Genomic DNA, 21,325 nt, shown 5'->3' on the forward strand with positions numbered 1-21,325 from the left:
TGACAGATAGATCTATATATCTGTATATATCTATACAGATATATCTCCATATACAGATATATATATATATATCTGTATATATATATATATATATATATATCTGTATATAGAGATATATCGTGTCGGTCCTGGGGCTCTGAAGGCCTGCGCATTGTCTCTGAGCACATTTGCTCAAGGCTAGCATTCTACCACTTTGAGCCACAGCACCACTTCCTGTTTTCTGCTGGTTGACTGGAGATAAGGGTCCCACAGACTTTCCTGCCCATGCTGGCAGGTTCAAAACCACCATCCTCAGATCTCAGCCTCCTGAACAGCCAGGATTACAGGTGTGAGCCACCAACACCCGGCTCTTTTCTGATTTTTTTTTAAGAAACAATTTTACTGCTTACATATTTTATGTACTTGGTATTTAATAATATGGTAAGTAGGCAAGTGCTAGTGCCTCACGGTCTGTAATCCTAGCTACTCAGGAAGCTGAGATCTGAGAATGGCATTTCAAAGCTAGCCAGGATCAGGAAAAGTCCCTGAGACTCTGATCTCCAATAAACCAACAAAAAGCTGGAAGTAGAGCTGTGGCTCAAGTGGTAGAGCCCTAGCCTTGAGCAAAAGAGTTCGACCCTGGAGTTCAAGCCCTAGGATGGGCACTAAAACAAAAATTATACTGAAGGATTGACACCCACCTTATTCCCCTAGGTCAAACCAAGAGCAGGTGTCCGCTCCCCTGCCTGCCGGGAGACAGGACCAATCCCACATGGGCTCAGCCCAATGCCATTACACCAGGTGGAGCATTCCACTCTGGAGTAATTACAGCCTGACTTTTACTCCTTTACTTCCTTGTGAGGACCCATAGAAGCAGGACTCCCCCCCCCCCCCCAATCCAGTCCTTTGCACAACCTCCAAACCCACAGGAAGGTCTGTGGCCCTTGCTGGCCTGATGACGATCAAGTCCAGCCTAATTCCTTTTCCATTCTCCTCCGTTTTCCTAACATAGAACATATAGTGCATCAAGGCCAGGCGTAGTAGTTCACACACCTGTAATCTCCATGGAGCTTCTCAAAATGATGGAGGGGGGCATCCACGAATACCTTCAGAAGAGCCAGGGACGCCCATTGGTCCTCCCCTCTCTGCCTCTTCATATTATGTTTACTCATTCATAAGTAATGACCCTGGCTGCCTTTGATTCCAGGGGATTTTATTTCTTCCCTTGTCCTATACATACATCACAGAAAAGAGGCACAGGGTCCCAGGAAAATGGGGGACAGAATACTTCCACATCAGTCTTGATTCAACCAACCCCCTATTTGGGTTGGAGTTTTTCTTTCCTTTTATTGGTTTGCATTTTAAATAGGGTCTAGCACCCAAAGAGTCAGAGAAACAGGGTCTGGTAGGAGAGGGGGAACGTCACAGAATACAGAGAAAAGTGACTTCTATGAAGAGATGGAGGCCCAGCACTGGTGGCTCACGCCTGTAATCCTAGCTACTCAGGAGGCTGAGATCTGAGGATCACAGTTCGAAACCAGCCTGGACAAGAAAGTCTGTGAGATTCTATCATCTCCAATTAATCACAGAAAAAGCTGGAAGTGGTGCTGTGGCTCAAGTGGTAGAGTACTAGCTATGAGATTGAGTAAACAGAGTGCAGGAACAGGACTGGGAAGGTGGCTCAGTGGTAGAGTGCTCGCCTTGAGCTGAAGAGCTGAGGGACAGCGCCCAGGTTCTGAGTTCAAGCCCCAGGACTGGCAAAAAAAATAAAAAGAATACAGGGACAGTGCTCAGGCCCAGAGTTCAAGCCTCAGGCCCAGAAAATAGAGAGAGAGGGAGAGGGAGAGATGGAGGCTGGGGGATGGTGACTCACACCTGTAATTCTCAAGAGACTGAGATCTGAGGATCCAGGTTCAAAGCCAGATGGGACAGGAAAGTTCTTGATACTTATCTCCAATTAACCACTAGAAAACAGGAAGTGGATGGGGCTGGGAAGGTGGCTCAGTGGTAGAGCGCTTGCCTTGCATGCTCGAGGCCCTGGGTTCGATTCCTCAGCACCACATAAGCAAAAAGAAAAAAGCTGGACGTGGCGCTGTAGCTCAAGTGGTAGAGCACTAGCCTTGAGCTGAAGAGCTGAGGGACAGCGCCCAGGCCCAGAGTTCAGGCCCCAGGACCGGACCAAAAAAAAAGAAAACAGGAAGTGGCACTGTGGCTCAAAGTGGTAGAGTGCTCACCTTGAGCAAGAACTCAGAGATAGTGCCCAGGCCCTGGTGCACACCTGTAATCCTAGCTGCTCAAGAGGCTGAAACCTGAGGATGGAGGTTCAAGGCCAGATCAGGAAGGAAAGTCTGTAATCCTCTCCTGTCCAATTAACCAGAAAAAAGCCAGAAATGGAGCTGTGGCTCAAACAGTAGAGTACTAACCTTGAGCACAAAAGCTCAAGGACAGCACCCAAGCCCTGAGTTCAAATCCCATACACATGCACACACACACACACACACACACACACACACAACACACACACACACAGCCAGGTACTGGTGCTTACACCTGTAATCCTAGCTACTCAGGAGGCTAAGATCTGAGGATCACGGTTCCAGGAAGGAAAGTCCATGAGACTTTCATCACCAATGAACCATCAGAAAATGGAAAGTGGAACTGTGGCTCAAAGTGGTAGAATGCTAGCCTTGAGCAAAAGAGCTCAGAGACAGTGCCCAGGCCCTGAGTTCAAGCCCTATAATCTATCAAAAAAAAAAGAAAAGAAAGAAGAAAAAGAGGAGGTGGAGGCTTCCCAGGGCAGAGGCCCCCCACTTCCATGGTGTAGGAGCGAGGACCCAAGATGCTCTGGGGGTCAGGTCGGGGAGACAGAGGGTGTAGGCCGGGTCCCCTCCTTCCTACGTAGTACGAAGTCTCCGGGGGCTTGAGGACTCATGGCATAGAAGACATTGGCATTGTCCGGAATCAGGAGCACTGCAGAGAAGTGGAAATGATGTGGCAGAACTGCACATTCACAAGTTTCCTAACCTCCCAGGAAGGACCTAGAGAACCTTCTAGAATCCCAATGACTGTCTTTCCCTTTGCCTCACCCCCAACCCCGCCAAGCCATGCTCTGGGAACTTGGACAACAGCCCCTTGCCAGTGTGCACAACTTCCTGGCCTTCGTGCTGGACACCTGAGTTATTCTGGATGCTCCACCCACCTGCTGCCAGGCCCTGGAGGGTAAATGACACTGTGCGCACCTGCTGCCAGGCCCTGGAGGGTAAATGACACTGTGCGTCCTGGTGGCTCAGGCCTGTAAATCCTAGCTACACTGGAGGTCAAGACCCCAGCATCGCAGTTCAAAGCCAGCCTGGGAAAGACAGTCCGTGGGTCTCTCTCTCTTTTGTTTTTTTTTTTTGGGTTGGTCGTGGGGCTTGAACTCTGGGCCTGGGCGCTGTCCCTCAGCTCTTCTGCTCAAGGCTAGCACTCTACCACTTGAGCCACAGCTCCACTTCCAGTTTTCTGGTGGTTTGTTGGAGATCAGAGTCTCATGGACTTTCCTACCCGGGCTGGCTTTGAACCTTGATCCTCAAAGCTCAGCTTCCTGAGTAGCTAGGATTATAGGCGTGAGCCACCAGCACCCAGCTATATTATTTTTGTTGTTGTTGTTGCTGTGTTTTGTTTTGCTGGTCCTGAGGCTTGAACTCGGGGCCTGGGTGCTGTCCCTGAACTTCTTTTGCTCAAGGCTAGTGTTCTACCACTGGAGCCACAGCAGCACTTCTGGCTTTTTTTGGTAGTTTAGTGGGGATGAGTCTCAGGGCAGGGAAAACTTTTACTTCCCTGGCTGGCTTAGAACTGTGATTCTCAGATCTCAGCCTCTTGAGTCGCTAGGAGGATGAGTGCGAACCCCCAACACCCAGCTTGCGTTGGTTATTTTTGAGGTCAGGTCTCCGGTATGCCTGGGCTGTCCTGGACTGTGATCCTCCTGCTTCTGCTTCTCCGCATAGGTGGGATAACACACTCAACCCTTGGTTGAGTTGGAGTTATGAATGTCTTTTTGCCTGAGTTGGCCTTGAATCCTGATCCTCCCATCTCTGCCTCCCAGTTAGCTAAAGACTTCAGGCTTGAGCCGCTGCACCCAGCAGGGCTCTATCTTTGACTCCAGGGGGGACTGCTTCTCCAGCCCAGGTTCCAAGCTGTCCCTTGCTCACCTCTGTCCCCAGGTAGGACCTGGAATAGCTGGTAGTCACGAGACCCACACTGGGACACATTGTGTTTGTCTAGGGCTCGCTGGACCACGCTGGGTGCTTTGTCCTGACTAGTAAGCTGCAGGATAAGAGTAGGAAGTGAGGGAAGGGGTCCCCCCACCGCCCCCCGGAGAGCAGGGCTGCACCCAGCAAATCCCCAGATCAGCCCCTCACCAAAATGCTCCGGTATAAATTCCCATGGTCATTGTCCATGCTGACCCGAATGATCCGGGCTTCCGAGTTCTGCTGTCCTGAGGGAGGTACTCTAGGGCTGCTCAGGGTCGGGGCTGGGGACCGGGGACCTGGTGGGTCCAGGCTCAGAGGCAGCTGTAAGAGGATGAGAGCAAGCCCCGCATCGGTAGCTCACACCTGCAATCCCAGCTGCTCAGGAAGCTGAGATCTGAGGATCGTGGTTCAAAGCCAGCTCGGGCAAGAGGGTCCATGACACTCTTTATCTCCAGAAAACTGGAAGTGGAGCTGTGGCTCAAAGCGGTACAACGCTGGCCTTGAGCAAAAAAAAATCTCAGGACAGTGCCTAGGCCTTGAGTTCACACCCCACAACCAACAAAAAAAATAAAAAATAAAAAATAAGAGGCTGCAGGCTTGCGTGAGGTCCCACCAGTGTCTTCAACAAAGTCATCTCTACCTCCTGAGTATACAACCACACCCTCCCTACATACCCAGGACACACACTGAGGCCCACGTATACATCAGCCCATCACACACACCCCTCAGTCCTCTGTTACACAATCAAATGGCCACACCAACCATTCACAAACCATGTACAAGTTATGGGCCGGGCAGTGCACACCTGAAATCCCAGCACTCAAGAGACAGAGAGAGGCAGAAGGATTGCAAATTGCTAAGGACATCCTATGCTACAAGACAAAAACCATCAGGCACTGGTGGCTCACACCTGTAATCCCAGCTACAGGAGGCTGGGATCTGAGGATGGTAGTCTGAAGTCAGCCCTGGGCAGGCAAATCTAGGAGACTCTTATCATCACCAAAAAACAGAAGTGGAGGGGCTGGGAAGGTGGCTCAGTGGTAGAGCGCTTGCCTTGCATGCCTGTGGCCCTGGGTTCGATTCCTCAGCACCACATAAGCAAAAAGAAAAAAGCCGGAAGTGGTGCTGTGGCTCAAGTGGTAGAGGGCTAGCCTTGAGCTGAAGAGCTGAGGGACAGCGCCCAGGCCCTGAGTTCAGGCCCGATGGCCGGACCCAAAAAAAAAAAAAAAAAAAACCGACAAAAACAGAAGTGGAGACCAGCCATGGGCGAAAAAGCCAAGCGAGAACCTGTGGCCCTGAGTTCAAGCCCCAGTGTGAACAGACAGAGAGAGACAGACACACGCACAAACACCCCAGACTAGTGATGGATCAAGCAGGGTCTTGAGGAGGCATTCTTTTTTTTTTTTTTTTGTCGGCCGTGGGGCTTGAACTCTGGGCCTGGGCGCTGTCCCTCAGCTCTTCAGCTCAAGGCAAGCGCTCTACCACTTGAGCTACAGCGCCACTTCCGGTTTTCTGGTGGTTTTATTGGAGATAGGAGTCTCACGGTCTCTCCTGCCCGGGCTGGCTTTGAACCGCGATCCTCAGATCTCAGCCTCCTGAGTAGGTAGGATTACAGGCGTGAGCCACCAGCGCCCGGCTTGAGGAGGCATTCTATCTCCTAACTGGCCCCACAATCCTGTGCACCCACACAACATGAAAGGGTCTCTCACACACACACACACACACACACACACACACACGCACGCATGTGCACGTACACACGCATGCACGCACACATAGAGCATCCAGGCACCCCAGTCCTCCATGCAAACCCAAGTGGCCTTGGTACCTTGGTGCTGGGGCCCTGGGGCCCTGGAGAGGATGGGGGGCTGCTGGGGGGGTCCTTGGTTCTGGGACTGGAAGGGGGGGAGCCTGGGGACAGACTGGGGGGAGACACAGAGCCTGAGGTGGCGCGGCTGCTCTGACCTTTGACATTGCTGTCTCTCTAAGCCACTTCACCAACTGGGAAGTCACCTGGAGGGGGGCGATGCGGGGTCCCCAGGACTGGCACCGGGAGATGAGCTTTTCTCTCGAGACAGCTTCCTGAGAATGTGAACAAAGAGTAATGCAGAGAGCTTAGCTGATCAGGAAGCGAGCGTTGGAAGGGCAGCCCAGGCGGAGGGTATGAGACTCTCCCCAATCAACTACTAAAAAGCACAAGTGGAGCTGTGGCCCAAGTGGTAACGTGCCAGCCTTGAGTGACAAAGCTAAGGGACAGGGTTCAGGCTCTGAGTTCAAGCCCCAGGACCAGCACAAAAAGAAAGAAAAGAAAAGAAAAAAGAAAAGAAAGAGAGAGAAGGAAGGGAGGGAGGGAGGGAAGGAAGGAAGGAAGGAAGAAAGAAAGAGAAGGGAGGGAGGGAGGGAAGGAAGGAAGGAAGAAAGAAAGAAAGAGAAGGGAGGGAGGGAGGGAGGGAGGGAAGGAAGGAAGGAAGGAAGGGAGGGAGGGAGGGAGGGAGGGAAAGAAAGAGGGAAAAAAGGAAAAGAAAGAAGACAGGAAGAAGGAAAGAAGAAAAGGAAGGAAGGAAAGAATACTGAGGTCAAAATTGGCAGACTTCCCCCCCCTAACCAATCCTGGCTCACATGACCCTTGACCCTTCAGATATCCTCCCCTCCCCCATCCCCAACTCACGCACTGAGCCGCTTGGTGAGGCTGATGCGCCTCCGGATGCGTGGGGAGCTGGGACAGGAGGCAGCCGGTGGCTCAATGACCCGGGAGATTCGGTAGCTAAAGGGGTCAAAATGGGGATGGGGGAAGGTGGGCCAGGGTGCAGGGGGGATGGAGAGAGAGGAGTGAACGAGTTGGGATCGGGTCTGGGTGTAACCGCTGAGAACAGACGTGTGGGTCAGGGCACATGCGAGCTGCGAGGCAGCAGGGACTAGTTGGGGTGGCCTGGCTGGCCAATCACATGGAGATTTACAAGGTGACACTTTTTTTCTTGTTGTGGGCCCTGGGACTGGAACTCTGGGCCTGGGTGCTGTCCCTGAGCTCTTCAGCTCAAGGCGAGCGCTCTACCACTTGAGCCACAGCGCCACTTCCGGTTTGCTAGTGGTTCATTGGAGCTAAGAGTCTCATGGAATTTCCTGCCCGGGCTGGCTTTGAACTGCGATTCTCAGATCTCAGCCTCCTGAGTAGCTGGGATGACAGATGTGAGCCACTGGTGCCTGGCAAGAACTTATTTTTTTATTTTGTTGTATAAGGATTTGAACTCAGAGCCTTAAGTCTGTGAGGCAGGTGCTCTGCCATTGAGCCAGGCCTCCAGTACCAGTTCAACAAGGGAGTTGGGTCAAGGGTCAACAGGGTAAAAAGTGGTCAGGGTCAATGGTGAAGGTCATGAATTTCATAGGCTGGCAGGAAACAATTGGGCTGAATCAGATAATCACATCAACGTTGGAGTTAAAGCCAGCTAGCTTTAGCTACTCAGGAAGCTGCAGTCTGAGAATCACAGTCCCAACCCAGCCAGTCTTGGGCAAAAAATGCTTGGAACCAGCAACGAGGCCCTGAGTTCAAATCCCAGTACTGGTACACACCACACACACACACACAAACACACACACAACTGATGGGAGCCAGGCACTGGTGGTTCACTCCTGTAATCCTAGCTCAGGAGGCTGAGCCTGGAGGATTGTGGTTTGAGGCCAGTCCTTGTAGAAAAGTCCATGAAACTCTTATCTCTAATTAACCCCTAATAAGATCCAAAGTGGAGCTGTGACTCAAGTGATAGAGTGCCTATCTTGAACAAGGAAGCTCAGGGAGAGTGCCCAGGCAGTAAGTTCAGGCCCCAGGACGAACATCAACACACACACACACACACACACACACACACACACACACACACACACACACACGACTGGCATCATAATGTCTGGTGGGGCCAAGTTTGGGGCAGGAAGTGGGGGCAGGCCTCCCAGGTTGGGGTTGGGCTTGAGAGGGGTGGAGGGGTGAGAGGCTGGGCAGGGGTGCAGCTGGGCCAGGCGGCGGGCATTACCTCTGCTCCTCGTTGAGCTGGCGCTGGGCTTCCAGGGCAGCCATGATGGGCGGGTGGGGGCTCAGGCTGTAGCTGCGGCAGCGTCTCTGCAGCTGCTGGATTCGGGCCAGGATCTCCCACTCCTGGGGGCGTGGCCTGTGAGCGGCCCCGCCCCCTCCCCATCACCACCACCTCCCTGAGGCCCTAACTAACACCCACTGGGATCCTCTTACCTTCCTCCTCTTCTCGAAGTTGATGAGATCCCCCTGTAGGGAGGGGGCAAAATGGACCTCAGTTGGACTGTCCAGGGTCAAGAGGTTCAAGGCAGGATCAAGGGTCGACAGGAGGAGGCCCACTGAGTTGGGAGCAAGTGGAGCTGGGGTCAGGGGTCAGGGGGCAGATCAAACCTTCAACTTGTCCGGCAGGGCTGTGTCCAACATAACCAAGTCGGTGAGGAAGGTCCCAAGATAGGGAACAGGACCTGGGGGAAGCTTCTGCAGCCCCCCACAAAGCTCCAGTCACTCTGGGTCACTGCTGACCCTGCCACCCTCAGCCTGAGGGTCTTCTCTCCCCCCACAGCCTATACCACGACACTCACAGAGGACAGGCTCCCTGGAGTGCTGCTGTCCTCCTCCTGGGGTTTCTCGGTAGCCTCCTCCTGGGGGGAAAGAAAGGACTGGCTGGCCTAGGGTCTCCTTCTACTTCTTCAGTACCCACAGTAATACCCATCTTCATTTTTTTTTTTGTTTTTGTCAGTTATGGGGCTTGAACTCTGGGCCTGGGCACTGTCCTTACGCTCCTCAGCTCAAGGCGAGGGCTCTGCCACTGTGAGCCAAAGCACCACTTCTGGTTTTCTGGTGGTTCCCTGGAGATAAGAATCTCACAGATGTTCCTGCTCAGGCTGGCTTTGAACCCCAATCCTCAGACCTGGGCCTCCTGAGCAGCTAGAATTACAGGCGTGAGCCACTGGTACCCAGATTCATTTCTCTCTCTGGTACCCAGTTTCATTTCTCTCTCTTCTCTTTCTCTCTCTCTCTCCCTTCTCTCTCTGTCAATGTTGGGTCCTGGGGCTTGTAACTCAGGGCCTAGCCACTGTCCCTGAACTTTTGTGCTCAAGGCTAGCTCTCTACCACTTGAGCCTCTGCTCCACTGTCAGCTTGTTTGTTTTAGTAGTTCATTTGGAGTTGAATCTCACAGACTTTCCTGCTTGGGGTTGGCTTCAAATTGCAATCCTCAGATCTCAGCCTCCTGAGTAGCTGGGATTACAGGCGTGAGTCATAAGGTGCCCTGCAAGGTAGATATTCTGATACTCTGTGTCCCTCTGGTTGTCAGTGGAGCAAAACACAAGGCCAGGCACACAGGAGGTGCTGAGGGCACAAAGTAGGTGCTTTGGCCGAGCTTCCTGTCCCTTGAGCCCTCGTTATTTAACATATGCCTTCCCCAAGAAGGTATTTACTGAGTGCTTACTGTGTGCCAGGCACTATGCTGAGTACCAAGCAGACAGCATGGTTATCTATTCAGAGGTGACAGAGATAGAGAGGATCTCAGTTCTAAACCAGCCCATCTAGACCAAAGAAAAAGCTTGGGGTGTCATCCGAGCTATGATGGAAAAAGGGGATTGTGGTCTAGGCTGGATAAAGTCAATCTCAAAAATACCCAAAGCAAAAGAAAAGAGCTAGGAGTCTCAGGTGATAGAATACCTGTCTAACAAGTACAAGGCCCTAAGTTCAAACCCCAGTACCTCCTGAGAAATAGAAGGTCTGATGTAGAGACCAGTAGTTTCAGTAGACACAGGAGCATAAATACCATAATAGCACAGGCAGAAAGACTACTAATAATGCAGGGGGAGGAGGGGAAGGTGTGTGCAGATGGTGGGGGCCTTTTACTTCAGGGAGGGTCTCTCCAAGGTGGGGACATTTAGACAGACACCTGCCAGAGCAACGTGCCTTCCTATTTGAGGGGGGGGTAACAGAATGTTCTAGACTTATGAGCAGGTTCCATGTTCCATTTATTCTGAATTCACTGGAAGAACCAGAGCCTGATTGCAATTAGAACCTACGTTCTTTGCCTATAATGAATCAGACTTGGCCCACATTTAAAAATTCATGCGTATCAAGAGAAATTCCCAGAACCTATTTCCTTTTCCACACTTGGCTGCCACTCTGGCCTTAAGTAACCTTTTCCTGTCACTTCTTGTATTTTGTCAAGGCTTTTATTTTTGCTGAGTGTCACAGAAACAGTCAAGGGGGTGGCTTCTGCCTGTAATCCTGGCTACTCAGGGGGCTGAGACCTGAGGATCGAGGGGACAAGAAAGTCTCTGAGACTCTTATCTCCAATTAATCAGCAAAAAGCCAGAAGTAGAGCTGTAACTCAAGTGGTAGAACGCCAACCTTGAATGACAAAGCTCAGGGACAGCACTCAGGCCCTGAGTTGGAGCCCCAGGACACACACACACACACACACACACACACACACACACAGAGTCCCCTTCCTGCCTCTGGAATCTACTGGATCAAGAACCATCCAAACCTGAGAAAGAATCTCTCGGCTACTGAGGTGGTTGTTCTCGTCGGAAAAAATCTGCGAAAGTTTTCTGAAAGTGGATAATGGTTCCCTGGTGGGGATAAGAGAGAGGGATGGCCATCAGAGCTGGGGAGCGGGGAGGGGGTCCCCACGCCTCCACCGCCCCCAGCGCCACCCCCCTCCCCAGGCTCACCGGCTCACGGCCCCCCAGCTGCGCTTCAGTCGGTAGATGGGGTTCGACTGCAAGGCGGACAGGATGGCCCGCAAGGACGAGAAGTTCCGCAGTTCCCGGCAGCGCTGGGGGCGGTGGGACACAGGTCACACCGGGAGCTGACTTCCAGGACACAGCCACTGGGATCATGTGACTTCGGAAGCCAGATGACCCTGGGGCCCCGGAGGGACTGGTGCCAAGCTAAGACTTCCCCTGATTCCCCTGACCCCATCCCTTCCCAGGCTCTTCTCCTAGCCCCGCCCACCAAAGCCCCACCCACACAAACCACGCCCGATGGGACCCGTGCCCCGCCCACCAAAGCCACGCCCCCACGCCAGAGCCCTGCCAGCCAGAGCCCCGCCCACTGGAGCCACATACTCCTTGAGCCACGCCCCCTGGCCTTGTCTTCTCCCAGCCTCTCTAGTAAGTAGCATCCTCCTTGAACCGATTCACAAGTATCCATTTTCTACCTTCTTCCTTTTCCATTCCCTTTCATGCGCCCCAACTTGCTCCAGACCCCCCCATTCCTTTCTCCAAGTCTTTTAGTTCCTGCCCCACCCCCAACTCAGCTTGGTTCAGGACCACCCCGCCCATTCGATTCCCTAGCCCTGCCCAGGCTCCTCCCACTCCCAAATGCTCCTCCTTAAGCCCCGCCCATAACGACGCCCTACCCACAAAGCCACGCCCACACCACAGACCTGTCCCCAGAGCCACGCCCACTCCAGGTTACAAGCACATGCCACGCCCTCGCATAGAAGCCACGCCCCTGCGTAGAAGCCACGCCCCCACGCACCTGGGCAATGCGGATCCACTTCTCGATCCGCTGCGCCCGCTGCAGCGCGGCCAGGCCCGGTGCCCCCAGCACCGAGCCCAGCACGTAGCCAGTCACCTTGTTGAACTGGGCCACGGTGGCGCGGACGGTCGGGGAGACAGCTGCGCCTCCGGGCCGGTCCCGCTGAGACCACACAGAGCCCAGGCACTCGCAGGTCCGCACGCGCGAGAAGAGCTCCTGGGTGGGGGAGGAAGGTGGGATGGGGCCGCCGTGTGGTAACCGGCCCCTCCGCTGCACCCCGCTCTGCCCCAGCCCGGGGTCCTCACCACATCTATGAGGGTCAGCTGCTCGGCCACCTCGTCCTCGCTGAAGTCCAGGAGCTCCGGGCCTTCCTGCCCGGCCTCTTCCTCCTCCTCTTCAGCCAGGCCCTCCTGGGAGTTGGTCCTGAGGGACCCTGAGGATTAGACCAGGTTAGAGACTCAAATTTGAGACCGGTGGCTTACACCTGTAATCAGCTACTCAGGAGGCTGAGATCTGAGGGTAGCGGTTCAAAGCCAGCCCGACCAAAAAAAGAGACTCTTCTCTCCAATGAACCACAAAAAAGGGACAGCATCCCTGAGTTCCAGCCCCAGGGCTGGCACAGAGAAAATTAAAATACACACACACACACACACACACACACACACACACACACCCTTTTATAATTTGAGCTGAGGATAGAGTAGACAAGGCCAGGCCAGGCAAATCTCCAGCCAACTGCAGAAAGAATTTAAAAATACAAAATCCAAACCCCTCTAAGAGCCCCTCCTCCCTTTTTTCTATCATCTGTAAAAGGAACTGAACATTTTAAGGAACTTGGAATATCTTAAGGAACTCTGAGTATTTTTAAGTATTAATTGCATGGATTAATTTAATTCTTCAGCACAATTAGGAAGGAACTTTCCACATTGCTAAGCAAGCACTCTGCCACTTAGAACATATTCTCATCTCTTTTGTTTCCTGTTTTTGTTTGCTTTCTGTTCTAATTTTGCTCAAGGCTGACTTGGACTGGAGATTCTCCTGCCTCTGCCTCCCGAGGAGCTGGGGTTACAGGCATGTATCACCACACTAGGCAGGGAGGTGTTTTATTTGTCCATCTCTCAATACAGGGAAACTGACATGTGAAACAGTTTGTCCAAAATCACACTTTCATCACACCTTCAAGAAGGCAGGGCAGGAATCTGAAGCTAAGTATTCAGGACTGGAGTAGAAAATAACAATTTTTTGAGGTTGTACCAAAATTAAGACTTTTCTTAAGACTTTTCATTCATTTTAGAAGAAAGATTATTGTCAGAAAGTCACCTGATGAGCTGGGAAGGTGGCCCAGTGGTAGAGTCTTGCCTAGCATACACCAAGCCCTGGGTTTAATTCCTCAGTACCAGATAAACAGAAAAAGCTGGAGGTGGCGCTGTAGCTCAAGTGGTAGAGTGCTAGCCTTGAGCAAAAAGCAGCTTAGGGACAGTGCCCAGACTGGAAGCTCCAGGACAAGAAAGAGAGAGAAAGAGAGGAGAGAGAGAGGGAGAGGGAGGGAGGAGGGAGAGAGGGGGGGAGGGAAGAAAGGAGGGAAAGGAGGGAAGGAAGGGAAGGAAGGAAAGAAGAGAGAGTGGGGAGGGAAAGGAAAGGAAAAAGGGGAAGTTGCATGACTTGGAATGTAGTTCAGTGGTACACCAATTATCTAGCATATGGCAGGACTTAGGTGTGATCACCAGCTCTGCAATAAATAAATACAGCTATGAGGGCTGGGAAGGTGGCTCAGTGGTAGAGTGCTTGTCTCACAGGCATGAGGCCCTGGGTTCGATTGCTCAACACCACATAAGCAGAAAAAAGCCGGAAGTGGCACTGTGGCTCAAGGTCTTGAGCTGAAGAGCTGAGGGACAGCAGCTAGCCCAGAGTTCAGGCCCCATGACTGACAATAAATAACTAAATACAGCCATGCATGGTGGTATCCTAGTTAGTACTCAGGAGTCTGAGATAGGAAGATCATCAGTTAGAGGATAGAGAGATCTTCTGTCAAAAATCCAAACTAGGGCTGGGAAGGTGGTTCAGTGGTAGAGTGCTTGTCTCACATTCGAGGCCCTGGGTTTGATTCCTCAGCACCACATAAGCAGAAGTGGCGCTGTAGCTCAAGTGGTAGAGTGCTCATCTTGAGCAGAAGAGCTGAGGGACAGCGCCCAGGCCCAGAGTTTAGGCTCCATGACTGACAAAAAAAAAAAAAAAAAGGGGGCTGGGAAGGTGGCTCAGTGGTAGAGCGCTTGCCTTGCATGCGTGAGGCCCTGGGTTCAATTCCTCAGCACCACATAAGCAAAAGGAAAAAAGCCGGAAAGTGGCGCTGTGGCTCAAGTGGTAGAGCACTAGCCTTGAGCTGAAGAGCTGAGGGACAGTGCCCAGGCCCAGAGTTCAAGCCCCATGACCAGACCCCAAAAAAAAAAAGAAATTTGAAAAAAAAAAAGACAGAGGGTATATTTGTAGTGGTAGAGCCCTTGCCTAGCAGTTACCAGGACCCCAAGTCGGCCCCAATACGGCCAAAACTAAAATACATATCCCAAATTCAAACCCAAACTTGCCCATTAGGCTAGTGGTGAAGACTCACTCGGGTAGAGCATGTCTTTTAATCTCACTTGATTGTTCACCTTTTTTTAAAAAAAAAAAAACAAAAGGTGCCACTTCTGGGGCTTGAACTCAGAGCCTGGTTGTTATCCCTGATTCTTTTTCTCAAGGTAAGCTCTCTACCACTTGACACCACCTCTGGCCTTTTCTGAGTAGTTTAATGGAGGTATATCTCACAGACTTTCCTGCCCGGGCTGTCTTCAAACCTTGCTCCTAGGATCTCAGCCTCCTGAGTAGCTAGGGTGACAGGAGGAGCCACTGGTGGCCAGCTCTTGATTTTCCTTTTTTTTTTTAATTTTTATTTTTTGTTGGTTGTGGGCCTTGAACTCTGGGCCCGGGCGCTGTCCCTCAGCTCTTCAGCTCAAGGCTAGCAATCTACCACTTGAGCCACAACCCCATTTCTGGCTTTTTCTGCTTATGTGGTGCTGAGGAATCAAACCCAGGGCCTCATTCATGTGAGGCAAACACTATCACTGAGACGCCTTCCCAGCCCTTTGATTTTCCTTTTAAATCAAACGAGATCAGGCAAACCAGACTGCTATAAAGTGTGGAGAAAATTATTTTTTAAAAAAACTTGTGTTTCAACCACAGCTCCCTCTAGTGGTAACATTGAAAATTGCATTCTTCCTTTCCCAAAAGATGAAGAATTCTCCAAATGTACTGTTTAAGACTAGTGGTGTCGAAAAGAAAAAAAAATCTGCTTGCTATCATTTCCACCTTGTTCATCTACAAATTACCCAGGAATGCAAGGATCATAAAAGTCCTGCAAGGGGCTGGGAATGTGGCTCAGTGGTAGAGCACTTGCCTTGCATGCTCGAGGCCCTGGGTTCGATTCCTCAGCACCACATAAGAAAAAAGCCGGAAATGGCGCTGTGGCTCAAGTGGTAGAGCGCTAGCCTTGGGCTGAAGAGCTGAGGGACAGCACCCAGGCCCAGAGTTTAGGCTCCATGACCGGACCCAAAAAAAAAAAAGTCCTGCAAGGATCATAAAATTCCTGCATAGGGCTGGGAAGGTGGCTCAGTGGTAGAGCGCTTGCCTTGCATGGCTGAGGTCCTGGGTTCGATTCCTCAGCACCACATAAGCAAAAAGAAAAAAGCCGGAAGTGGCACTGTGGCTCAAGTGGTAGAGCGCTAGCCTTGAGCAGAAGAGCTGAGGGACAGCAACCAGACCCAGAGTTCAGGCCCCACGACCGGACCCCCCAAAAAAGAAAAAGTCCTGCATAGTAAGGTGCCAAGGGCTCACATCTGTCATCCTAGCTCCTCAGGAGGCTGAGATCTGAGGATCAAGGTTCAAAGCCAGCCCAGGCAGGAAAATCTGTGAGATTCTTATCTCCAATAAACCACCAGAAAACCGGAAGTGGTGCTGTGGCTCAAGTGGCAGAGCACTCACCTTGAAGAGCTGAGGGACAGCGCCCAGGCCCAGAGTTCAAACCCCATGACTGACCAAAAAAAAAAAAAAATTATGACTTGAATCAGCAAGGGCATCAATATAACACCCTATTTGAAATATAAGGAAAGTAAGAAAAATTGGGGGTATAGATGCAATTTCAGAGCACCTACTTAGCAAGCAAAGGCCCTGAGGTCAAACCTCAGTAACACACACACACACACACACACACATACACAGATTCCATACCCAGCACTGAAGAAACCAAACAAGCTCTTGTCAGAGCTGCCTATGCAGAATATTTAAGTATGAGATGAAATTAAGTCTGATATTTGCTTTAAAATCATCTTAAATAAGTTCTTCTGGTCAAAGCAATAATTTGTTGTGGTGGTGGTGGTTTTCACCATACAGCCCAGAAAGAGCTGGAATCCAGAATCCTCCTGCTGGAATAATAACTCAAGTGCCTGAATCATTCTACTGGAATTAACCTCTCCGGTGCTGGAATTACAGGCACGCACTATCACACCTGGCATAGGTGGGTAACTGTTGAAAGCCAGCAATAAGTATGTGAATGTTTGAGTGTTCTTTACTATTCTTTCCTACTTTTGTACATATCTGAATTTTTCTGTAGCAAAAATTCACATGGAAGATTTAAAATCTGTTCCAGTGCCAGGCCATCATGACTCCTGTCTGTAATCCTAGCTACTCAGAAGCTGAGATCTGAGGTTCGAAGACAGCATGGACAGGAAAGTCTTTGAGACTTGTACCTCTTGCCAGCAAAACAAGTCAGAAGTGGTGCTGTGGCTCAAGAACTAGAACAAAAAGTCTGGAGCAAAAAGTTCAGGGACAGTGCCCAGGACCTGAGTTCAAGCCCCAGGACTGGCACTAAAAAAATAGCAAAAAAAATGCTGGAATCCTGGATCAAGTGCTAGAGTGCCACCCAGCAAACAGCCAAAGGAGAATGGGAGGTGCACAGTGTGAATTCAAACCTCAAAAATGAGCCTGGTATATAGTAGGTGCTCAGTAAATGATCTTTTTAAAAATTCTGATCTCAAGGAGCCTGCAGAAAGACACGGGTGGAATTTCCTAGATGTACCAAGCACTGCCATGTAGCCAGGGCAGTTTTAACTCTGTGTGTGTGTGTGCGTGCGTGCGTGCGTGTGTGTGTGTGTGTGTGTGTGCGCTCGCGTGCACGCACGGATGCGCATGTGCACCCACTGGTGCTGGGACTTAAACTCAGGGCCCCTCACTGTCATTTGGCCTTTTCTGCTTATGGCTAGCACTCTACCACTTGAGCCACAGCTTCACTCCAACTTTTCACTGATCAACTGGAGATAAAGGTGCTCACAAACTTTCTCACCTGGGCTGGCTTTGGACTGAGCCCTCAGATCTCAGCCTCCTGAGTAGCTAGGATGACAGGCGTGAGCCAATTCTAACTAACTTTCAATAACAAGGCAGGCTAGCTAGCAGTTATTAAGGTGGAGTGCACAGCTCTAATGATTTAGAGACCAGCAGTGGAAACACAGTGGTGAGAGGAGGAAGATAGCTAGTCACCAGGAGGGAGGGGAGAAAAACACAAATAGAACTGAGGGTAGTGGCTGCCACGAAGTAAAGCTGTGAGGATCGTGGCCCTGAATTGAGTCTAATCCTCGGATTAGAGGTGAGGCTTAGGGACAGAGATCAGATCAAACACTCCACGGTAGAAGATGATAGTCTAAGCTAAATGCTATTATTCAGCCAGCTAATCCTTGAGCTTCCTGATCCTGGAGCTAGCACTGAGGAGTAGAGGGAGAGAACCCTCCGGACCCGCCTCTCCTAAATTCACAGAGATTTGAAAAATATAAAATAAAATAAAATTGAGGGAGCCAGGTGCAGGGTGGCTCACGCCTGTAATCCCAGCTACTCAGGGGGCTGAGGTCTGAGGATCCTGACTTAAACCAGCCCGGGCAGGAATATCCATGACTTTTTTTTTTTTTTTGGTCAGCTGTAGGACTTGAACTCTGGGCCTGGGCGCTGTCCCTGAGCCCTTCAGCTCAAGGTGAGCGCTCTACTACTTGAGCCACAGCGCCACTTCCAGTTTTCTAGTGGTTCACTGGAGATACGAGTCTCACGGACTTTCCTGCCTGGGCTGGCTTTGAACCACAATCCTCAGATCTCAGCCTCCTGAGTAGCTAGGATGACAGGCGTGAGCTACCGGCACCTGACTCCATGAGACTCTCATCTCCCACTAATCAGCAACAAGCTGAAGCTGTGGCTCAAGTGCTAAAAGACCAGCCTTGAGTGGAAAGAGCTAAAGGACAGTGAGACACAGACACACACACACACACACACACACACACACACACACACACACACACACACCACACACACACACACACACACACACCACACACACACACACACCACACACACACACACACCACACACACACACCACACACACACACACACACCACACACACACACACACACCACACACACACACACACACACACACACCCCACACACACACACACACACCACACACACACACCACACACACACACACACCACACACACACACACACCACACACACACCACACACACACACACACCACACACACACACACACACACCACACACACACACCACACACACACACACACCACACACACACACACACACACCACACACACACACACACCACACACACACACACACCACACACACACACCACACACACACACACACCACACACACACACACACACACACACACACCACACACACCACACACACACACACACACACACACACCACACACACACACACACACACACACACACACACACACAGAAACCCCCTCACCTGCCCGGGCCACAGACTGCTCTTCTTCCTGTTCTCCTTCAGTCTCCTTCAAAAATTCTTCCAGAAGTTTCTCTGCTTCCTGGGCCTCAACTCCTCCTGGAGCCGCCCAACCCAGAAAGATCCGGACAGTGCCCAGGTCTGGATGGGCAGGGGGGTCTCGGAAATCCTGAGGGTGGTCCTGGAGCCACGAGCCCAGCACGGACACCACAGCCCTGCCCACAAGTGGGGACCACCTTAGCGTCTGACCCACGTCTGGGTTAAGATCAAAAGAGGGGTGGGCTTGACTGGGACACCCTCACTCTCACTGTCTCCCTGCCGCCCATTGGAGACTCCCACCCTAGCTTGCAGGACACCAGGCAAGGTACAGAGGCCCAGTCTTGGACCCTCAGGTCAGCTAGCTCTGCAGCCCTTGCCTTGAGGGGTGATCTCTGATTTTGAGGATCCCCGTGTTTCCCACACTGGCCGGAAGACTAACCTTAGGTTCTTGGTGATGCTCAGATCTTGTCCATCTGTCTTGCTCTCTACCCTGGGAAATGTTAAAAGGGGATAGGAGGAGGGCTAGGAGTTTCCCTGAACTTGAACTCAGGGCCTGGGCGTGTGTCCCTGAGCTTTTATGTTCAAGGCTGGTGCTCTACCTTGAGCCATACCTCCACTCCACTTTTGTGTTTGTGTTTGTTTTGTTTTGTTTTGGTAGTTAATTGGAAATAAGAGTCTCATGAACTTTCCTGCCCAGGCTGTCTTTGAACCTCAGCAATCCTCAGATGTCAGCCTCCCCAGAGGAGGGATTACAGGCCTGAGCCACTGGCCTATCTCTGGAATTCCTGCTTGTAAACCTGAGGAAGGGGGCCACAGGTGATGATCTGAGGTCGGGAACACTGAAGGTTCTTGATGGCTACTGACCTGAGAGGTGGGGGCGGGGGAGGAGGGGGCAGCAGGAAGCCCAGCACATGTGCGGTGGGTGCAAAGGCCCGGTAGGTGGCCAGGAAAGCAGGTACAAAGCTCGGGTCCTGCGCTGGGTCCCCAGACACCAGCTCATGCACCAAACGCTCCAGCCTGGCTGCCCGCAGGGCCCGCACCTTGCTGGTGCGGTAGTGCAGGAAGGCATCGGTGGTGCCAGGGTTGCTAGTCTGTAAAGGGGGAGAACAGAGAGCGTAATGAGATGCCAGGGGAGAACCCAAGCACCCTATTTCCCCTTACATCAATCCTTAGCTCCTCTTTGTGTGTGTGTGCCGCTGGTACTGGGGCTTGAAGTCAGGGCCTGACCCTGAGCTTTGTTTGCTCAAGGCTGGTTGGTGCTCTACTACTTGAGCCATAGCTCTACTTCCAGATTTTTTTGTGGCTAAGTGGAGATGAGTCTCATGGACTTTCCAGCCTGGGCTGGCTTTGAACTGTGATTCTCAGATCTCACCCTCCTGAGCAGCTGGGATGACAGGCGGGAGCCTCCTGGCTTCCTAGCTCCTCTTTTGAATCTGACCTTGAGCACTGGTCTCTCAGAATCTCGGTCCCCGTCCACAAATGGTCAATCCCCTGCAAACTCTAGTTCGCCCGAGCCTTGGCGGTCTCCCCGGCTTCTCAGCGGGTCAGGCGGGCTTCATGGGCCATGCCCTCGCCCCGCCCACCCTCACCCAGCCGCTTCTAAGCCCCCCTCCCCCGCGCCCCTCCTTCCCGCTCAGGCCCGCTAGGCCTGGATTTCCTGGACTCTGCCGTCCAGTTCTGCCCTTACCTGGTTGAGTGACCCCCCCCCCCCCCGTCCCGCTTGGATACGCATCATCCCCTGCCCCACCCCATTTCCTGGGTTTATTTCCCTCTCCAGTCAGCCCCCAGGCCCTTCCTTTCCCCTCACCTGGCCGCCTGCAAACCTCACCTTTCCTCCCAATTCCTCTGCCCACCCCGCCCCCCAAGCCCTCACCTGGTCACAGGCTCAGCCCGCCCCTCCGGCTCCTCCCTCCGTTGCCCCCAAACTCAGCCGCCCCAGGCCCCGCCCCTCCTCACCTGGCCGCCCCAGGCCCCGCCCGCCCTCACCTGGCCGCCCCAGGCCCCGCCCCTCCTCACCTGGCCGCCCCAGGCCCCGCCCCGCCCTCACCTGGCCGCCCCAGGCCCCGCCCCGTCCTCACCTGGCCGCCCCAGGCCCCGCCCCTCCTCACCTGGCCGCCCCCAGGCCCCGCTCCCGGCCTGGCGCGCTGGCTGCGCTGGCGCCGCAGGGAGACGCTGAACACCGCGCCGTCCTCGGTCTCCTCCCCCCAGTCCTGCACCGGCGCCTGGACCGGGCGGCGAGCTCAGCGCGGCCCCGAGCCTCGCCCCGCGGGCCGCGCGGTCCGGCCTGGCCCCCCGGCCCGCCCCGACTCGGGATGGGGTCCCTTCCGCGCCCCCGGTGAACCGCTCCGGTGGTGAGGGGATGGATGGACGGCCGCGGGGCGCCCCGGGGTCCCCCCACGGGGCTCTGTCTGCGGCTCTGCCTTCGGACGCGCTGGGACCCCGAGGTGGGGCTTTCCCGGGCAGGGGTCCCCAAGTGGGGAGGGGTCCGTCGTGGGGTGGGGGAGCAGGGCCCGAGCGAGGGGTGGACGCCTGGAATCTCTGGCCCTGCGGGGTCACTAGTGACGTGGGGCCGGGGCTCCCCCCGCCCCCGTCCCCTTACCAGGGCGAGCTCCTTGCCCGCCGCGCGCTCCATGGCCCGCGCCCGTCCCGCTCGGCTCCGCGGCGCCGCCGAGTGAGGCGGAAGGGCCGGC

General features: G+C 53.0%; 1 protein-coding gene across 3 annotated transcripts; it reads right to left on the reverse strand.

Moving 5' to 3' along the window:
* Nucleotides 1-2,699: 2,699 nt before the first annotated feature.
* Nucleotides 2,700-21,294, reverse strand: Rgl3 (ral guanine nucleotide dissociation stimulator like 3). 3 transcript variants are annotated; one of them, XM_042693776.1, is made up of 19 exons: nt 21,235-21,294; nt 20,744-20,857; nt 19,500-19,726; nt 19,075-19,125; nt 18,600-18,811; nt 12,048-12,175; nt 11,743-11,958; nt 10,932-11,035; nt 10,745-10,829; nt 8,814-8,873; nt 8,623-8,709; nt 8,449-8,481; nt 8,237-8,358; nt 6,880-6,975; nt 6,225-6,293; nt 6,040-6,133; nt 4,380-4,532; nt 4,170-4,284; nt 2,700-2,949 (listed from the first exon to the last, which is right to left on the reverse strand). In XM_042693776.1, the coding sequence occupies exons 1-19, from the start codon at nt 21,265-21,267 to the stop codon at nt 2,831-2,833; spliced, it is 2,118 nt and encodes a 705-aa protein (XP_042549710.1). In that variant the 5' UTR covers nt 21,268-21,294; the 3' UTR covers nt 2,700-2,830. The 3 variants fall into 3 exon arrangements, with proteins under 3 accessions (XP_042549710.1, XP_042549711.1, XP_042549712.1); XM_042693777.1 differs by lacking the exon at nt 20,744-20,857 and having other exon boundaries at nt 21,235-21,289; XM_042693778.1 differs by lacking the exons at nt 2,700-2,949; nt 4,170-4,284 and having other exon boundaries at nt 4,446-4,532; nt 6,884-6,975.
* Between the last annotated feature and the right edge of the window lie 31 nt (nt 21,295-21,325).

This window comes from Dipodomys spectabilis, unplaced genomic scaffold, assembly GCF_019054845.1.
Source record: "Dipodomys spectabilis isolate Male_0828 unplaced genomic scaffold, ASM1905484v1 ptg000173l, whole genome shotgun sequence".
NCBI lineage: Eukaryota > Metazoa > Chordata > Mammalia > Rodentia > Heteromyidae > Dipodomys > Dipodomys spectabilis.

Coding starts and splice junctions, on each gene's coding strand:
- Rgl3 (XM_042693776.1), bottom strand. CDS start 21,267: ATGGAGCGCGCGGCGGGCAAGGAGCTCGCCCTG. Junction 18,812..19,074: donor AGCATCACCAAGAACCTAAG/GTTAGTCTTCCG, acceptor ACTTGTGGGCAG/GGCTGTGGTGTCCGTGCTGG. Junction 6,976..8,236: donor CAGCTCAACGAGGAGCAGAG/GTAATGCCCGCC, acceptor TGACCCCTTTAG/CTACCGAATCTCCCGGGTCA.